The 17,945-nt window shown below is 35.7% G+C and overlaps 1 protein-coding gene across 3 annotated transcripts in view; it reads right to left on the reverse strand.

Annotated features, from left to right (window-relative positions):
- Nucleotides 1–17,945, reverse strand: part of LOC145663019 (klaroid protein-like) — a 98,570-nt gene that overhangs the window by 30,859 nt on the left and 49,766 nt on the right. For all 3 annotated transcript variants that reach the window (XM_081729168.1, XM_081729161.1, XM_081729154.1), the window contains 2 exons: nucleotides 6,413–6,553; nucleotides 558–670 (listed from right to left, as the gene is read on the reverse strand). In XM_081729168.1, the coding sequence (XP_081585294.1) occupies nucleotides 558–670; nucleotides 6,413–6,553 (254 nt within the window). The remainder of the gene's footprint in view (nucleotides 1–557; nucleotides 671–6,412; nucleotides 6,554–17,945) is intronic.

Consider the following 17,945-nt stretch of genomic DNA (forward strand, 5'->3'; position numbering starts at 1 on the left):
GTTTGGAGCCCTTAAAAGTAGCAGTATGACAACCCACCGCCCCCCCCCAGAAGTCGGTCCTGGATCCGCCCCTGACACATATTATGTCTTTTTCTGTTCAGACATCATCTTGAGGCACGTGATCATTAGTGCAAGTCTCATTGAGTAGTGTGGCTAGAACAAAACTTTAAACTTTGCTCCTCCTCACTCAAAAGATTTATAATCATAAACGTAGCGGTTACAATGTTATTGAATTTTAGCTTCCTGCAGGACTTTATGTACTCCCATGAGTTGGTAAACCAACCGAGGATTCCACATTGTTAATCCAACCATGTGCTACTTGCAAAATGTACGATTTTAACCTAAAATATTGTTTTTATCGGGAAGCAACAGGGACGTGGAGGCCCGAACCTTCTCCCTGAAATCCCGAATATTTTTTATATAAATTTAGTCTAATTTTAGGGGCAATTTTACAAATTTGAATATAATTTATCCTCACATTGAATTTGGATCCCCCAAGATAAATTTCTGTGTAGGTGCCTGGCAAGGAATAGTCTATATTTATATAGGCAATTTACCTGGATCAGAATTTCTGGACTGTTTGCAGACAAATACACAGGAAGTCCAAGAACTGAGAGTTCAACAGTTCTTCCAGGATTAGCTGTACAATCAGAGGCCACTACACTCCCACCTGAAATACACATATAGAAATCAAGTTTAGCTTACATCTGTTGTTTAAATTATAGAAGACCCACAATAAAGTAGTAGATGATTTTCATATCGTTATTAACTGAAATTTAAAACAGCTCTGTGAAAAATTGAGTCGACTATAAAATTTCAAGAAAGCAAGAATAAAATCAAGTGTTATACAAGTTCTTGGGTTTAAATTAAGTTTGTTACGATGAAATGAAAATGAGTGAGAGCGCGAGCCTATTTGAGCTTACGAAGCCCGAGCCTGAGTGAGCGCGAGAACAAATGAAAATAGTGAACATGATCCCGAGTGAGCCTGAGCCTTACTGAAACTAATGAGCCCGAACTCCATTGAAGGTAAATGACTGCAAGCCCGAAGGAAATTAAGCCTGAGCCCGAACGAATTATTGAATGCGATCTCGAGTGAGCCCAAGCCTCATCAAGGGTAGTGAGCTCGAGCGCGAATTCAATTGAGCCCCACTGAAGGGTAATAAGCCGGAGTCCAAGGGTGCACGTGACCGAACAAAATTAGTGAGCGCGAATTCCAGGAGACTAGTGAGTGGAAGCTTCGTTGACAGATGTGAGCCCGAGCCCGAGTAAATGCAAGCTTCAATGAGAATAGTGAATGCGAACCCCACTGAAGATAATGGATCTGAGCCCAAATGAGTGCTAGCTCTACTGACATCAATAAGCTCAAGCTATGTTAATGGATGTGAGTTGGAGCTGAATTGAGGGAAGTAGGTGCGTGCCCGAAACAGAGTAGTGAGCGCGACCTCCAAGAAAGTTAGAGTGCGAGCCTAACTGAAGGATGTGAACCCGAGTCCGAGTAAAACCTAGCATCAACGAGAATAGTGAACGCGAGCCCTACTGAAGATAATGAATGACGGCAATTCCCACTGATGTCAGTGAGCTCAAGCCCAATTGAGAAAAGTGAGCCCACACGAGTCCAATTGAGGTTAGTAAGCACGTGCCCGAAAGAAGCGCGAGCTCTAAGTGACTAACGAGTGTGAGACTCATTGAAAAATGTGAGGGTGAGTCCGGATAAGCGCGAACCTCAGCGAGAATAGTGAGCGCTTTCGCCACTGAAAGTAATGAACCTGAGCACAAATGAGTGCAAGCCCCACTGATGTCATTAGGCACGAGTCTCATTGATGGTAGTTAGCCCGAACCCAGTTGAGATTAGTGACCCCGAGCCCTACTAAGTTTAGTTAGCCCGCGCTAAACGAAGTACGTGCTCCAACGAAATTAGTGAGCGTGAGCTCTCCTAAGAGGCTAGTGAGTGCGATCCTCATTGAAGAATGTGAGTATGATCCCGAGTAAGCGCGAGCCCAATTGAAGATAATGAACACTAGCCCGTAAGCTGTACATGTAACTATTTTATACGTTATAGCAAATCTTTAAATAAAAATAAACGCAATGAACATTACATGTTCACATACGGAGAACCTAGTGTTTTGAGCGAACATGAATGGTGGAGATTAGAGAAGCAAATTAGGTTTAGCAATGCTCACCTGTTTTTCGGCTTCATAGAGTTATGGAGATAAAGATAGCTATGAGTAAATCCTCTATGTCTATAACATCCTTGGATGGATATGTAACTAGTTTTTCCTCTGCTATTACGGTGGAAAACGGGTAAACAGTGTCTTTTCTGCTTTTTTTTCTGTTTTTGTATATATGTGCGTTGGTCTGTACGTATACATGAAAGTAAGATTTCCTTTTAAACTGTTACGTAATTTAAATAGCTAGAGAGTAATAACAATTAGCAATGGTATTACATTTAACATATGTAAATATCTTGTTCCCAGTTGTAAATTGATATATCGTTAAAAAAATAGTCGGCATTTATTTAGACCATTTATGGAATTAACGCTTTCTAAAACTACTGGAGAAGTTTGAGAAAGGTCTTCGGGTCTCATCTCAAACGAAGGGAAAATCCCAACCTACACTTTCTCGTGGGGACCGACTGATGCCCGGGATAAGTAGTCATCCTTTCCAACGGCCTTCTCGGAGGGCGGATGAGTGAGTGGAGGTGGATAACTATAAATATATATATAGACTATATGTTGAAACGATTTTGACTAAGAAGTAGTATTTGTAAGGAATGACGTGATTTTGCATAAAAAAGAATAAATAATAATCAAAAGAAAGATCAAAGTAAAATCTAAATTATTGTTGAATAAAGTATGTGTTAATTTTTGATAAAGCCTTATTTGATGTTTAAGAGAATATATAGACAGAAACAACTTAGATTATACCCCTTGACAACAGCTAAGATAAAATGGTCAAACAGCGAATAAAAATCCCCATAAATCAAGCTCGGACATAAGTCTTTGCTGCTTTGTTCGGACCTAACTACGCTGACACCACCATGGCAGTGGCGGCTAATGTTAGTGTTGCAGCGTTGCGCAACGACCAAAGTATTTCAAGAAAAAAATATTATTAGCAATAGTAGTAAAGAACAGAAAAAATACTTTCTAATACTCCCATATATACTTTAAATAACATATTTTATTACTTCTCTAACTGTCCGTTTCGTTAATCCGTTTTAAAAAGCGAAAAATAATCCGTCACAGAGTCTCTAATTTATATTGTGTTGCAGCGAGCATGCAACGACCAGATTCCTTCAGCGCGGGAATTGGAGCAAATGTTAAGTCTCCTTTCCCCTATCTCAAAAGTTAAAGGGTCTGGTCGTTGCAGTGCTTCTGCAACACAGCACGGTTTCCAGTGAACGAGAAGGTTTTTCGCGCTAAATAAGATTTCTAAATTTTATTTCACTAGCAGTTAACAACTGGAATTTGTTTCTATGCATTCATATTTTTATATTACGGTACTAATACTGAAGCAAATCAATATAATGACAATTAAAAAAAGTGGTAGCAGAATTACAAAAGAAAAAAGAAAATATCTAGTAGAGGAGAAAACAAATGAAAGTAGACCCACATTTACAAGTTAATTCTTAGCTTATATTGATAATGAAGGCTTCTTCTACAGTAATTTGTGAATCAAATATTAATAAGTCAATATGCAGAATCCCCCCCCCCTCTGTGGATAGTATTTTAGTATATACATATTTCTTTTATAAAATAAATATATTTTATACTCTTGATAGAACTGTATGGTGGGGAACGCCACATTGAATTTGGGACTAGTTAGCAATGCTCAGAGGCGTAGCCACGAGGGGGGGGGTCACCGGGTCCGGACCTCCCCAAAATTTCGGAACTCGACTAGCATTTGTAGACTTTCTTAACGAACTATACTTGTTTAACAGAGAAATGATTGATGTAAGCTAAATATTTTATTTTACGCCTCATCATGTACTCTTTCTTTTCTTATAGAAATAATCGTTCTATCATTTTTTCTAAAAATATAGGTGACAGTAATTAAGAATTACTTATCTTTTCAGGTACAGTAAAAGACAGGTTCGTTATTACGTAGACTTATTGGACCTTCCTCAAATACTTTGGACCCCTCCCAGCTAACATGTTGTTCCTATATCTGGCGGGTTTCAAGGTTGCTTTCCAGAACGTTGATAAACATTGTTTCGCCTCATGTGGAAGTATATTGTGTTCATCGTGCATTGCGTAAAACCAAGACGGATGATTTGGAATGTAGTTCTTTTTTTCTTTTACGCACAAGTGTGTGTGTGTGTGTGTGTGTGTGTGTGTGTGTGTTGATATATGAATAGGGTTGCCAACTCTGTAAAATAAAAAGAACCGACACTTCCTCAAAATTCTCTGTGATATAGGTCTCAGCGTGAAGTATCTCTGTTCGGACCTATCCATGGAAAGGAAATGTACTATCGTGAACGAAAGTGCATTAACACATATATTCTGTATGTCCTTAGAACATTCACTAACAACCTTAATAGATACATTGTGCTATAAATGAGAAACTGAAATTGATCAATCGGCATTGATCAATTTATTGTATTTACCAGTAACTACCATTCCTTTAAAATTATTGAAACAGATGAACAAAAGTATAATCTTTACGTGACAATTTTGGATTTGGAAAATGAAATTCACTCTTTAAACATATAGTCTCTACTTCAACTATAGGAAATTGCTTTAAGAAGTCCTTTTCCGCTCTTATTAAATGTATAAAATTCCTTGAAAGTAAATTTCAAATTTTCCCTGATACAGTCCCTGTCATCTCTCTAAAATTTTCTAAACAGGTGAACAAAATATATTAATCGTTGATACATGGTGAAAGGTAACAGTTTTGAGTTTACAGAATGACAGCTACTTTTCAATATCTATACTTCAAACTAGATACAAATTTGAAAAAAAAAAAAAGGTTATAAAGGGGCTGGTGAGAAGTTTGTACCCGTCACCGGCTTTAATCAAAATAACATCAATTTTTCCGGCCAGGCCAATGAAAAGCCGGCCAGTTTACAGCCCAATGTATGAATATGTGACATTCGCAATTCATATACTAGTATCTCTTTTGTATCAGCTGTTTTGGTTATTAGTTATTAGATTTAATTTTATTGTGTGTGCTTTAATTCTGTACATAACCTACAAATTCTGAATGAATTGCATATCATGATTTCTGTAAATAACTTACCAAAAAAAAAAAAAAAAAAATTGCCCAGCTTTCAACTGAGGAAAAACTTACAATTAAGGCTTTGACAAAACAAGCAAAGTGCAATTCAGGAGAGTGTTCGAAAAAAAAAAAGAAAAAGAAACGGTTTAAGTTTACAGGACACCTTATGGCAGTAATGTTGTATGCACTAGGTACATTTCCACAATTTATTTGAAATTTCCCTAGATAAATTGTGAATAAAGCGTGTTCAATGTACATTTTTTTATAACATTAATCTCTGCTACGAACTCTCTTCAGTCTACGCTGAAGAGGAATTCGGATCACTGTCAGGGACTCAGTTTGCTAGAATGAATTGTTCACAAAAATCTAGAAAAAATATTTAGTGAATCTACAAAGCTTCTGCAGTTAATATTAACTGTACCTATGGCGTCAGTAAAAGAAGAAAAATTCTTTTTCACATCAAAAAGAATTGACACTTTCAAGAAATTGAATGTCCCAAGAAAGGTTATCACCATTGGTTATGCTTTCCATCGAAAAAGACCTGACAGTAAGAATACTAGAGTTCAACCAGCATGTAAAACTTATTATGCAGATTTGTTCCAATCAAAGAGAGAAGAATGAACTTACTAATTAAATAAGGTGATTAATCGGATTAAATGTTCTGCACTTTTTATTTTTTAGAAACAGATTTTTGTTTAATTTAACATGTCACATAGCATTTGAATCTAAATTTATGCTGATTAGTCAATGAGTCCACTTTATATCTTCTGTCTCCGATCGTTCGTACTGCAACACCCGAAACCACAAACCACCGACCGCCACTGCACCATGGAATTGTAATTTTGAACTTGGAGTTCCAGCACTTAGTGCTTAAAGCATTATGGTTATACTAAGATAAGTGAACGAAGGGCAGCCTTGTTTATGGAATTTTTTACTTTTATTTTACTTACTAAAAAAAAAAAAAAAAAAACTATTGTCACACGCTCATAGATAACTTGACAAATAAAGGATCAGGATGTTTTATGTTAAAATTATCGGTTAAACGAAGCTAGTTCTTGATTCAATTTCCAAAGAAACATTTTGAGTAAAATAGAAACATTCATTCTGTTTTTGAACATCATTACGATCGGAAGAGCTTAAAATGTACTGAACCACTTGTTTTGACTGAAGACCTGTTGCGGCCAATGAGAACTTTTACCTAGAGATTGAAGAGCGAAATCCACTTGATTAATCTTGTCAGCATCGTACTTCCTTAGCGTATCTTCAACGATAGCTTGAACGTTACCAACGGCTTTGTCACCCCCAGTTGCTTTGTGAGGACAAATCTTCTGATCCAATACTAAAAATGAGAAACAAAACAAAGAAAATCGCTAATAATAGAAAGTAACCTTTGTTTACATTATACTGTACAAAGATTATATACGCAAATATACTTATTGTACACAGAAGAGGATTATTATGTAATGTATAGGAAGTGTAAATGAACAAAAACAAACATGAACAATAAAGTATTAAAGAACATTTGCTGAGGAACAAAGATCGAAGGATTAGCATTTGCCTCGATTGATATGAATAAGCTCTAGATATTACTCTACGGCAGTGGTTCTCAACCTAATTTCTATCACGACCCCCATTATATCATAACTTCTTCTCAGCAACCTCCTTATAATTTCTGGTTTGTAATAAGTTTGTGTGGGATTTTTAATATACCTATTGTGGAGATTTCACGATATTCATTTATTTCTATAATAGTAGAATCCATTTCTTGTATATAGTGGATACAGTAACTTCCCTAAAAGCGAATGGATTAAAACCAAGAATTTGGTCAGTTCATTCATATTACAAATATCGAATCCGATTCGTCATATTTTCAAAATGGAGGACGTTTGAAAATTTTAAAATTTCATAACTCCCATAATTTTGGGTCACATGACAAAAAATAGTCATTTCTAATTTTTTTTAAAAAAAACTTGGACAGTTGTTAAAAAAAAGTTATCGAGTGTTCTAATGACTTGATAATGTGCGTCATGAAGATTGAACTGGACATTGCCACACTAATGAAATCACACCATGCTCATTTACATTTTTCTGATATTTCAATATACAGTTTTCATTAGTTTCATATCATACCTCTTTCATTTAAATTTATTTTTAAACAACTCTACACCTGTTGAAAATATTTAGCAGACCTATTTTTTGTTGTTCTTAATAGTATGTATAAAAATATGCCTATCAGAACAAAATTCAGAATAATGTTTAAAAATATTTTCCGGTATTAGATGTTAATTATATTTATCTCTTCTGCTTAGCTCCGCGATTCCCAGGTTAAGAAACCCTGCTCTACAGTTTTGCTTCCATTAATTGAAGCAAATACTTTAATACTTTAATTTAGTCAGGCCAGGAAAAAACAAGTTTCAGTACCAGCTAGTCGATGAATGGGACTAATAAAACAGAAGTGCATGAATATGAAGTAAAAACATTTGCTCGGAAGCAATATAATTTGAAGGTTAGGCATTTACTTCGATTACTATGTATTACGCCTTTATTTTTCTTCTTACTTTTGTTTCGCTTAGCAAAAGCTTCAATCCTCAGTATTAGGGTTTGTAATATTTCGATTATGTTGATTGATCGGTCGATAGTTACAAGAATTGGAAATCGATTTCGAAAACTCATAACAATCGATATACCGATATTGTAATGTTTTTGATATTGTCGACATTTCGTCATTTCCTAAATATCGATATTTGGATATTTCGAAGTTTATAGTGCTTTAGATATCGAGCTTCGAACCCCAAATCCGTACATTGAACAGCGATACTCAGTAGGCATCACAACAAAATTTAACTTTCTATCATCTCGTTTCGTGTCTACATTGTGTAATGATGCAAATTTAATATGATTTTCTCCTTTTTCTTTTTAAATTTTATACAAAATTAATATTTAAAAATATTATTCTCTTTGAACATTTTTCTCGTTCCAACAAGCATACTTCTTGCAGTCCTAGGTAGTTAATTTCCTCTTCGAAGTAATTTCCTCCTTGTTGATCCGCGCTGGTCTTTTACTCGATAAAAACAATTACAAAATACTAACTCGAAATACAACCTTTCTTTCTGAGTTCCTTTGGGCCTTATGCAGAGTCGTTTGACGCGTGATTAGTACCTATTAAAGAGTTCGACTAACATGTTTCCTGCAGTAGTCAGGCCTTTAGTATGACACTAATCATACATCAAAACGACTCTGCATAAGTCGGTTTAATACGAAGGAAACTAAACAACAACATAAGCTATATATATCCATATATACAACAAGAGTTTTGTGTTTGTTATATTAATAATACTATTAGCGGTAGATTTTATTTTAAAAAACTGTGTTTAATCTTTAATCTTAAAGGACCTTATGCAAAGTCGTTCTGACGTGTGATTAGTGCCGTACTAAAGAGTTCGACTAACATGTTGCCTGCAGTAGTCAGGCTTTAGTATGATCCTAATCATACGTCAAAACTACTCTGCAAAGGCCCACAGTCTTTAGTTTCCGTTCTGTGAGCGAGATGAATAAAATATACTGTAGATATTCCTTTCTTATGTATTAAAAGAGTGTGCTGTTTCACTTTTTAAGAGTGAATTATACTGATTATATAACTATGTATTTTTTCTGTATATTACAAATGTATTATTACGTTGTATAATCATAGTATCATTCAATGTTTATTACTTTTCTTTCCGAGCATGATTGAACACACACATATATAGGACTATGTTCCTTCTATCTACAACTTCGCAGGCGTACTTGACGACTGTGCTAATTCTTTTGCTATCTCAGGTAACGTGAACAAATTACAGTTTTTGCTAGAATTATTACACCTTCTTGGTGTACTCGGACGAGTATTTACTTAATACACATACTCGACCTTTGAATTTACATATCGTGTGCATCTTTCTACAGGCTACCCTTTTGCACACACGATTAAAATTGGTTGCGCTGCGCACAGTTTGAACCCTTTAAGAAATTAGGTTTTGGACCTGCGCGCGGCACTTAGAGTCAAACCAGAGCTGCTTTCGAACGAGTAACTCATGTTATACTTGGTGACTTCAACCCTAGGCCAGGTAACAAGTAATTTCCCAATAACGTCTTTGTCCAATAAAAAGTTATCCTAGCGTATCCTCTTGCTTAACCTGACAATGGGTTTCTGAAAGCGTGTCTTCAGTCTCGAGTCGTCCTCAAAACAGATGGTCTTCTTAGGAAATTGACAATCAAAGTTCGCTTACTACTTAACGTGACAAACGGCTTCTGAAAGCGTGGCTACAGCCTAAGCTCGTCCTAGAAACTGCTGGCCTCCTTAGGAAGTTGGTAATCGAAGTTTGTTCTGTCTTTTGTTCATAAATTAGCACTATGCCTTCGAACGAATATACAGTAGAATCCAAGTTGGGGTAACCCTATAATGAGGACCTGGCTACACCTTTCATACGGAGAGCGCCTTCTAAGATACTATTGAATGAAATTAGTTCTACTATCGAATGAAATTACTATCGAATGAATGAATCCAGGTTAGTTTATTCCTATAAACAACGTTTGACTATGCCTCTACATAGACTTCTCGGAAGTTCATCATTTGAATTATACGTAGATTGCAGGTTGAGGCATCTCTATAAATAGTGCCTAACTATGCCTTTTGAATTACTATGATCCAGGTTGGAGCGATCTTATAAATAGTGCCTGTAAGAAACTTATCTTATCTGGAACCTGGTTCGATTCCTCCCAGTAATTAGACTTTTTGTTGGTAAGGTATTAAGAGTATTCAGTTACAGACAAGTAAGTGATTTATTTACTGCACACCTAAGATTCCGTATATTTTCACACATATTCAAACAACTCATGGAACTTGTATTTTATATCAGGTATAATGAAAGGAACTAAATTACTTTGTATTGCTGTTTAAGAACTCTTTGGTCGTTCACTTCAAGTCTTTATCAGGATAACGATCTCAGCTGTATTGAAGTTTAGTCTTGGCCGATGCCATTGCTATCCTGTAAAGCCAAGTTGTCTTTCAGATTGGTTAGGGGCTGAGTTCCTTATCCAGATTATGATTTTGTCGCTCTAATTGTAATTAAGAGTTTGTAGAAACTTTTGTTAAACAGTTTTAAGAACTTTGGTTTATTACCAAACTCCCTTGCATAATTCTCAGTCTCTGGGGAGGCGTACGATTCTAGGAGGTGTTAGCTCATGAGGCTCAGATTCCAGGTTAAGCTGTAGGCTCATGCTTCATTATAGCGTTACGTCGGTGCTGAGAGGGACAAATACTTCAAACCAACCAACAAACTGGTGCCTACATTTCTACGATCCGTCGCGTCTGTTTCCATTTATCTTCTCGAAAACTTGAGATAAGACAGGCATGAACCTAGTTTAGATTTCCACAAGGTACGTGTAGTCTCGTGTATAACTCTACCGGTGTCAGCAAAAAGCATACTGCCGGCCTGTGCGTCTATTTGTTCTCACCATTAATTACTGGTTTGCTTTGTAACGAGAACCATTATTATGTTATTGCGTCACCATACAGACACACACCGCACTGAGCTTATGCAATCTTTAAGCTAAAACTACGTACGTTAGAGATAAATATTCTCCCAGCGTAGCATGGAAAGTTAAACTAATTGGCTACATACATGTCCTCACATGGCAGTATACTCTTCCGCGGGTTACCGCCAGGACGGTGCTGTTATGGGCTTCCCTGTCAATGTTGTCATGTTGTTAGAAGTAAATGCTTAAACCAGACATACTATAACTGTATGAATGTCTATCTGATTTCACTATCCTCAGTGAATTTAGAATTAGGCAAGAAACAAGTGAATAAGCCAATTTGATTTAATGCTCTTTTCAGCAAAATTTTTAAAGAAATACACATAAAGTATAAAAAAAGACAGAACCCCCTGAACTGCAGTAGAAAAGTCAAGAAGGAAAAAGTTCTAGTATTGAAATCGATTTATCAGCAAATTTTCATTTATATACAACGTATAGACCTAATTACAACACAGCAAATAATGAAGAACATTAACAACATGAAAAACAAACTAATGGGGTAAATCGACAAATAAAGCTGGATATAAACCAATAACACTTTAGACATTACTTTCTTCAGTTCTCAATGTTCCTTATGGCATTTTACGCGAAGTAAATTTACAACTTGGACCACATTGGACAGGCGAACGTCGACTAAGATCGTACCTCGTATTTTTGAGGCATTCCCGTATCTTTAGAAACATTTAATTAGGTTTGTTCGGGTGAATGTCAGAGTAAAATGTTTCGAGAGAACCAAATGTTTCGTACCCAGTTGTATACAAGCTTTTTAATTCAATTTTATGAATTTACTTCGAAACATCTATCTACTTTAGAAAATTAAAGCAAAAGGTTTTGCTTCTTTTGAATCATTTAGCCCAATGTTTCAATGATTCTTCTGCGTAGTATCTGGTATGAAGAGATTGGGAATTACATAATTGGATCAGTGCTGTAGGTAGGTTGGCGCTTGTCCAACAACAGGAATCGTGAAGTCTCTGACGCACGGATCCACATTTCACAACCGCTTACGTATCGGTATTTGAGGGAAATTTTAGTTTCGCAAGAGCGTAATTACCCGAACATTTTAATGGTCATATTTGAATGATATAAAGTATGTTGCACACACCATCGATTACAGGTGATGATCAGGGCTGGATTAAGATCCTTAGAGATCCTAAGCATTTAAGAGATGTTGGTGTCCGCACAACAATAAACCACGAAATAAAATTTTATTCATCAAAATTAAAATTTACAGTAAGAAGGAAAATTTATATTTCAAAAGTTTTCTCTTACTGTTCTTTTAAATACCAAAGTCTTTGACAAAATCCTCCAAACTAACCAGTTTAGAATACTCCAAGAGCATTGCCAGAACGAACTCAAAAAGAATGGAGAGATGGAGTAAGAAGGATAATTGTCATTGTTCCTAGATGTAAAAGTAAATCTTTTTGTCTGTACCTTCTTCCCTTTCTCGCAAAAATTAGCAAAATATTATCTGTCTATGACTTACAGTTCTCGAGATATGACTGCTTAAATATCTAGAAATTTAAACTTTTTTCGACCAATATCTGGGGAACGGTAGCCAGTTGACCAGTAGCCACCGGTTACTATTTAGCAGAGATGGGCATTTTTGCTAACCCTCACTCACCCTCACCCTCAATTGACTCCTTCACCCTCACCCTCAACCACCCTCACCCTCAGTTGACTACCTCACCCTCACCCTCAGGCACCCTCACCCTCAGTTGATTCCCTCATATTCGCCCTCAGCCACCCTCACCCTCAGTCGACTTCTTCACCCTCACCCTCAGGCACCCTCACCCTCAGTTGATTCCCTCATATTCGCCCTCAGCCACCCTCACCCTCAGTCGACTTCTTCACCCTCACCCTCAGGCACCCTCACCCTCAATCGACACTTTCACCCTCACCCTCAGCCACCCTCACTCTCAATCGACATGTTCACCCTCACCCTCAGCCACCCTCACCCTCAGTTGATTCCCTCATATTCGCCCTCAGCCACCCTCACCCTCAGTCGACTCCTTCACCCTCACCCTCAGACACCCTTACCCTCAATCGACTCCCTCACCCTCACCCTCAGCCACCCTCACCCTCAATCGTCTCCCTCACACACACCCTCAGCTACCCTCACCCTCAATCGACTTCCTCACCCTCAGCCACCCTCACCCTCAATCGACTTCCTCACCCTCAGCCACCCTCACCCTCAACCGACTCCCTCACCCTCAGTCACCCTCACCCTCAATCGACTTCCTCACCCTCAGCCACCCTCTATCAACTCCCTCACACAGTTTCTTTCATGTACTAAATAAACAATAAGTAAGGGTTAATATGATTCTTATTCAAATGATTGAAATTTATATATTGTAATATACGTAGATATACATTATATCTACGGTATAATATTATTTATATTTCAGTAAACAAATATATATATATAGTACATTTTGTGAAACAGTCACATATATCATGTTTAAACATCTGATAAACGTAAAAAAAAATATCTATTTCATCACACACTTCTACACCTAGCACTCAATTTTCGACAACGACAAACACATTCAATGTTACCAGAACACAGAACAGGAACTGGAGACCACAGTTTAGCACTATAAATTTTTTTTTAAAAAAAGGAAGAAGTCCGTAAGTTCAATATCTTAGTCAAATCTTTTCGGAATTAGTGATAAAAAATTGAAATAAGAATATAATACCAGCGAAGAAATATAAAGGGAAATAGAACGGATTTACTAAATAAACTTAGAATTTATATTTCATATACTTGTATATATATATATATATATATATATATATATATATATATATATATATATATATATATATATATATATATATATATATATACAGTGTGCGAATTAGATAATCTATATTGGGTGGGATAAAATTAGGCCACAGGACATAGTCTGAAGGTTCAAATTTCAAAACTAGACAATAAATGCCTTACCCCCCATATATATATATATATATATATATATATATATATATATATATATATATATATATATATATATATATATATATATGTGTGTGTGTGTGTGTGTGTGTGTGTGTGTGTGTATGTGTGTGTGTGTGTGACATATGTAATAAATAAGAGATTTATTAATTTAATAAATCTACCGACAATAACTATGCACATATATATTGTCTGACACACACACACCCCACTAAACCTTTCTGAACGTGTTTTAATGTTGTACTCACTCTTGTCCCCGTAGCTCTATAAGGTTTATTTAGTTAATAATTTGGCTCGAGCGATAGCCATGATCACAAGCATATGTTAATTTTTCCACTCATATTGAAAGCTTCCACTTTACATTAATACCTACAGGTTGCGAAAAGAAACCTACTTCAGTCTTGTGAAAACCACTAAAATTATCAGTTAAACCGGACTTTTTTTTAAAAGAAAATCTAGATATTAGCCTATCAAATAAGAAATGGATTGTTGCTGGTCCCGATTTCTCACATCAAGGTCAAATCGAAGGACAAATATTTAAAATCTCTCAATTCAAATTTCGAGCTTGTGCTTCTACTTCCCGCTAAAGCTGTGCTCATCACGACTTTTTTTCTCCAAATATCGATTCCGTGATGGGCACAGGAAGTCAACACTTAAAAATTACTTTACTGTTAGGTTGAAGATGAGTTGATTCACTATGGGCTACGTTATTCAAATAAAGTAAAACATTACACTGAAGTTTTTCAGACAACATTAATTGCGTGGACAGCAAACTGTACAGCGAAAAGATGGAAAAATGAAGGGTTAACTTAAAAAAAAAAAAAAAAAAAAAAAAAAAAAAAAAAAAAAACGCTTCAGTTCAAATGCTTATACAGACACGGACAATGACACGGAGAACCAGTCGTATTAACAAATGCTGAAACAAATCGTGAATTATTCGCTTATTCACCTAAAAGTCACCTTCATTAACATGTCTTCTCACTAGGAGCGTATCCCCCAGCGTGTACGTTAACATATACTTACGAGAGAATACCTATATCTCAGATTTTGAGTACAGTTTCAAAAGTTCATTTCCGTAAACTGTAAAAGCAGTGATTACTATGCTAATTATTACAAATTAAATGCAACTTTTGAGTTGCATACACACAACCTACTAGGGAATGAAGACCATGTGCTAACAACGAGTACACTGGAAAATGAAATAACATGTTATAACAAAAATTAAAATAAGATGATAATCGATACAAATATAGAGGATGAATATGACATATCCGAACTTCGCCAAGTATGGTAGAAGAAGCTATTTGTTTACTTCTTCTTGGCCAACCGCTAATAACATTTATAAATCTATCTGTGGCTTTGTTATACGCAATTAGTACATTCAAATTCACAAACGATGACGAACTGAAGGGTATGAAGGTACAGTTGCAAGTAACAACCGTAGTCATAATAATATAGTTCTACTAAACAACGTTGAAAATAGTGGGTAATTAGGTGGTAAGTAGAAATGACCAAAACTGAACAGTTTACATCGATCATTTCGAAATACAGCCAGAAGATTAAATTTACAAGAAATAACAAAAATCAGTGAAATTTGGAGTTATACTAAGCATAGTTTGAGGGGGAAAGCGAGCATCCCCGGTGGGGATACTTCAGCTGATTTCTTTGGGGGGGGGGGAACAAAATGTGATTGAGAGGGAAAATCCCCCTCATCCCCCCGGTAATTCGCACCCTGTATATATATATATATATATATATATATATATATATATATATATATATATATATATATATATATATATATATATATATATATATATAATGGCCATTTTGCACTGTGATCGCTCGCGCTCGGGTTCACCAAGACAAGAAAGAATATCAAAGGGTCGCGGACATAAGCTCACTGGATATAAGCTCACTACTAATAATATAATTACATTATAAGATAATTCATGCAATAAAGAATACAATAATGATAACTAAATACATTTATAGGTTAACTAATTTAATTGCAAAGGAAAATAAACCTGAATAATAAAATATTAAAAAAAAAAAAACAACAACAACTGAAAAGTGGCAAACAGAAAATATGACAAAAATGAAAACCAGATTTTGAATGTTAATATGAAGAAGATTTTGAATATTAAAAAATAAATTGAAAACGGATTTGGGCAAACAAAAGAGTACTACTTCCTTTTACTGAAGAAAGTAATCCAACCCCTGCTCTATGCTGAAACTTTCGGTGCAGGAAATTTTGCAGCACAGAAATATTGGTAAACGAAATTTTGGTGAAAGGGGTGTCTCCTTATTTTTTTTTATTTTTTTTATTTTATTTTTTTTTTACTATGGCTGAAATCAACTCAGAAATATTTCATTTTTCTTTAGAAAGAGCTGAAATGAAATCTTTTAAGTTTTACGTCCCACGATTATGCCAGTTAGGCTAAAGAAGACGGATGAATAACGAATGGAATGGTGGAATGAAGAAAGTGGGAGAACCACGAGGATACCCACGCACAAGGTAGTTGTCCACCACAAGGTTTACTTGGCGGGGACTGGGATGGAACCCGGGATCCAAGCACCAGAGGTGAAAAATCTACCACTGTGCTACCGCTCTCCCCGTTTAAAAAAAACGTATGATGGGTATGAAGAGGTATTAAAGCCTAGACTTTGACTAGTAGTAGGCCTAATTCAGTAGAAAATAGAGCTACTAATGCTATATATCAGTTGTCATAGAATAAAATAATAAGGACGTTGCAGGGTTTAACGTGCTAAACATGAGTTGACTTTGAGGAACTTGTAATAAAATGCTCCAAATATTTAAATCTGGGCTTTGACTACTTTTAGGCCTACCTTCTCAATAGAAAGTAGGCTATATAACTAACGTCATATAGGAGTTATCAGACATCAGAATAAAATATTAAGAATGATGCAGAGTTCAAGGCTGTTATAATACTTTCAGACCAATGCTCATCAAATGAATCTCTTTCTTATTTTATTTATTAAGAACAAAACAACTTATTAACCAAAAGAAAAACCTTTGTGTTAGTAAATAAGAAAGAGATTTCTTTGAGTGTTAGGCTGCAAACACGACGACAGCACTAAGAAGCAAGGCCTAAATACATCTGAGTATGATGAATTCGTATAAAAAAAATTACAAACCAGAATCATGAATCCCGTTAAGTAACCAGATTCTATTATGTAAGTATGCATGCCTAATCATGAAAATATTTTAATGCAGTGATGAATTGTCCGACCTATAAGAAAAATTTGGTTCCAAAACTTCCAGGGCAAAAATTACGCCTACTGTAGCCCATGCTTAACACATTAAACTTGCAACATCCCTATTTAATTCTGATATCTGATAACTGCTATACAACATTAGTAGCTCTGCTTTCTACTGAATTATTAGGCCTATTTGTAATTGTGGTCAATGTCTAGATTTTAATATCCAGGGTATTTTGTTACAAGTTCCCCAAGGTCTGTCCACGTCTAATACAACGCAACTCCCCAACATTTTTCTTTTAATACCTGATAAGTGATATAAGATACTAGCTCCATTTTCCGCTTAGGAAGTAGCCAACGCCTAAATTTTAATACTCGGTGAAAAAAAAATGAAATGAAATTTTTGAGTTTTACGTCCCACAGTTATGCCGGTTAGACTAAAGGAGACGGTGATGATGAGTAATGAATGAAATGGTGGAATGAAGAAAGTGGGAGGAAACGGCAGAACCCCGAGAAAACCCACGCACACGGTGTTTGTCCACCACAAAGTTCACTTGGCGAGAGCAGGGGTTGTTAATACTCGGTGGATTTTATTAAAAGTCCCTGAAGGGAGCTTATGTTTGCTATCGGTGAGCCGTTGTCCGCCCCTGTAATATAAGACTACCGGTGAGCTTATGTCCGACGGGCGGCGGTAATTTTGTCACCAAAATATTACCATATAGGTAATTTCGTCACCAAAAACTTTGTCACAATAATTTCATCACCAGTGTCTTTTAGAACATAATACAAGTGCAATGAATGAATCGAAAAAGCTTTTGAAATTGCTTTCTTTAATCTTCAACTGAAGCAAATCGAAATATAATAATAATAATAATAATAATAATAATAATAATAATAATAATAATAATAATAATAATAATAATAATAATTATTATTATTATTATTATTATTATTATTATTATTATTATTATTATTATTA

The sequence above is a fragment of the Thermobia domestica genome, chromosome 1, assembly GCF_964235325.1.
Source record: "Thermobia domestica chromosome 1, izTheDome1.hap1.1, whole genome shotgun sequence".
Lineage (NCBI taxonomy): Eukaryota > Metazoa > Arthropoda > Insecta > Zygentoma > Lepismatidae > Thermobia > Thermobia domestica.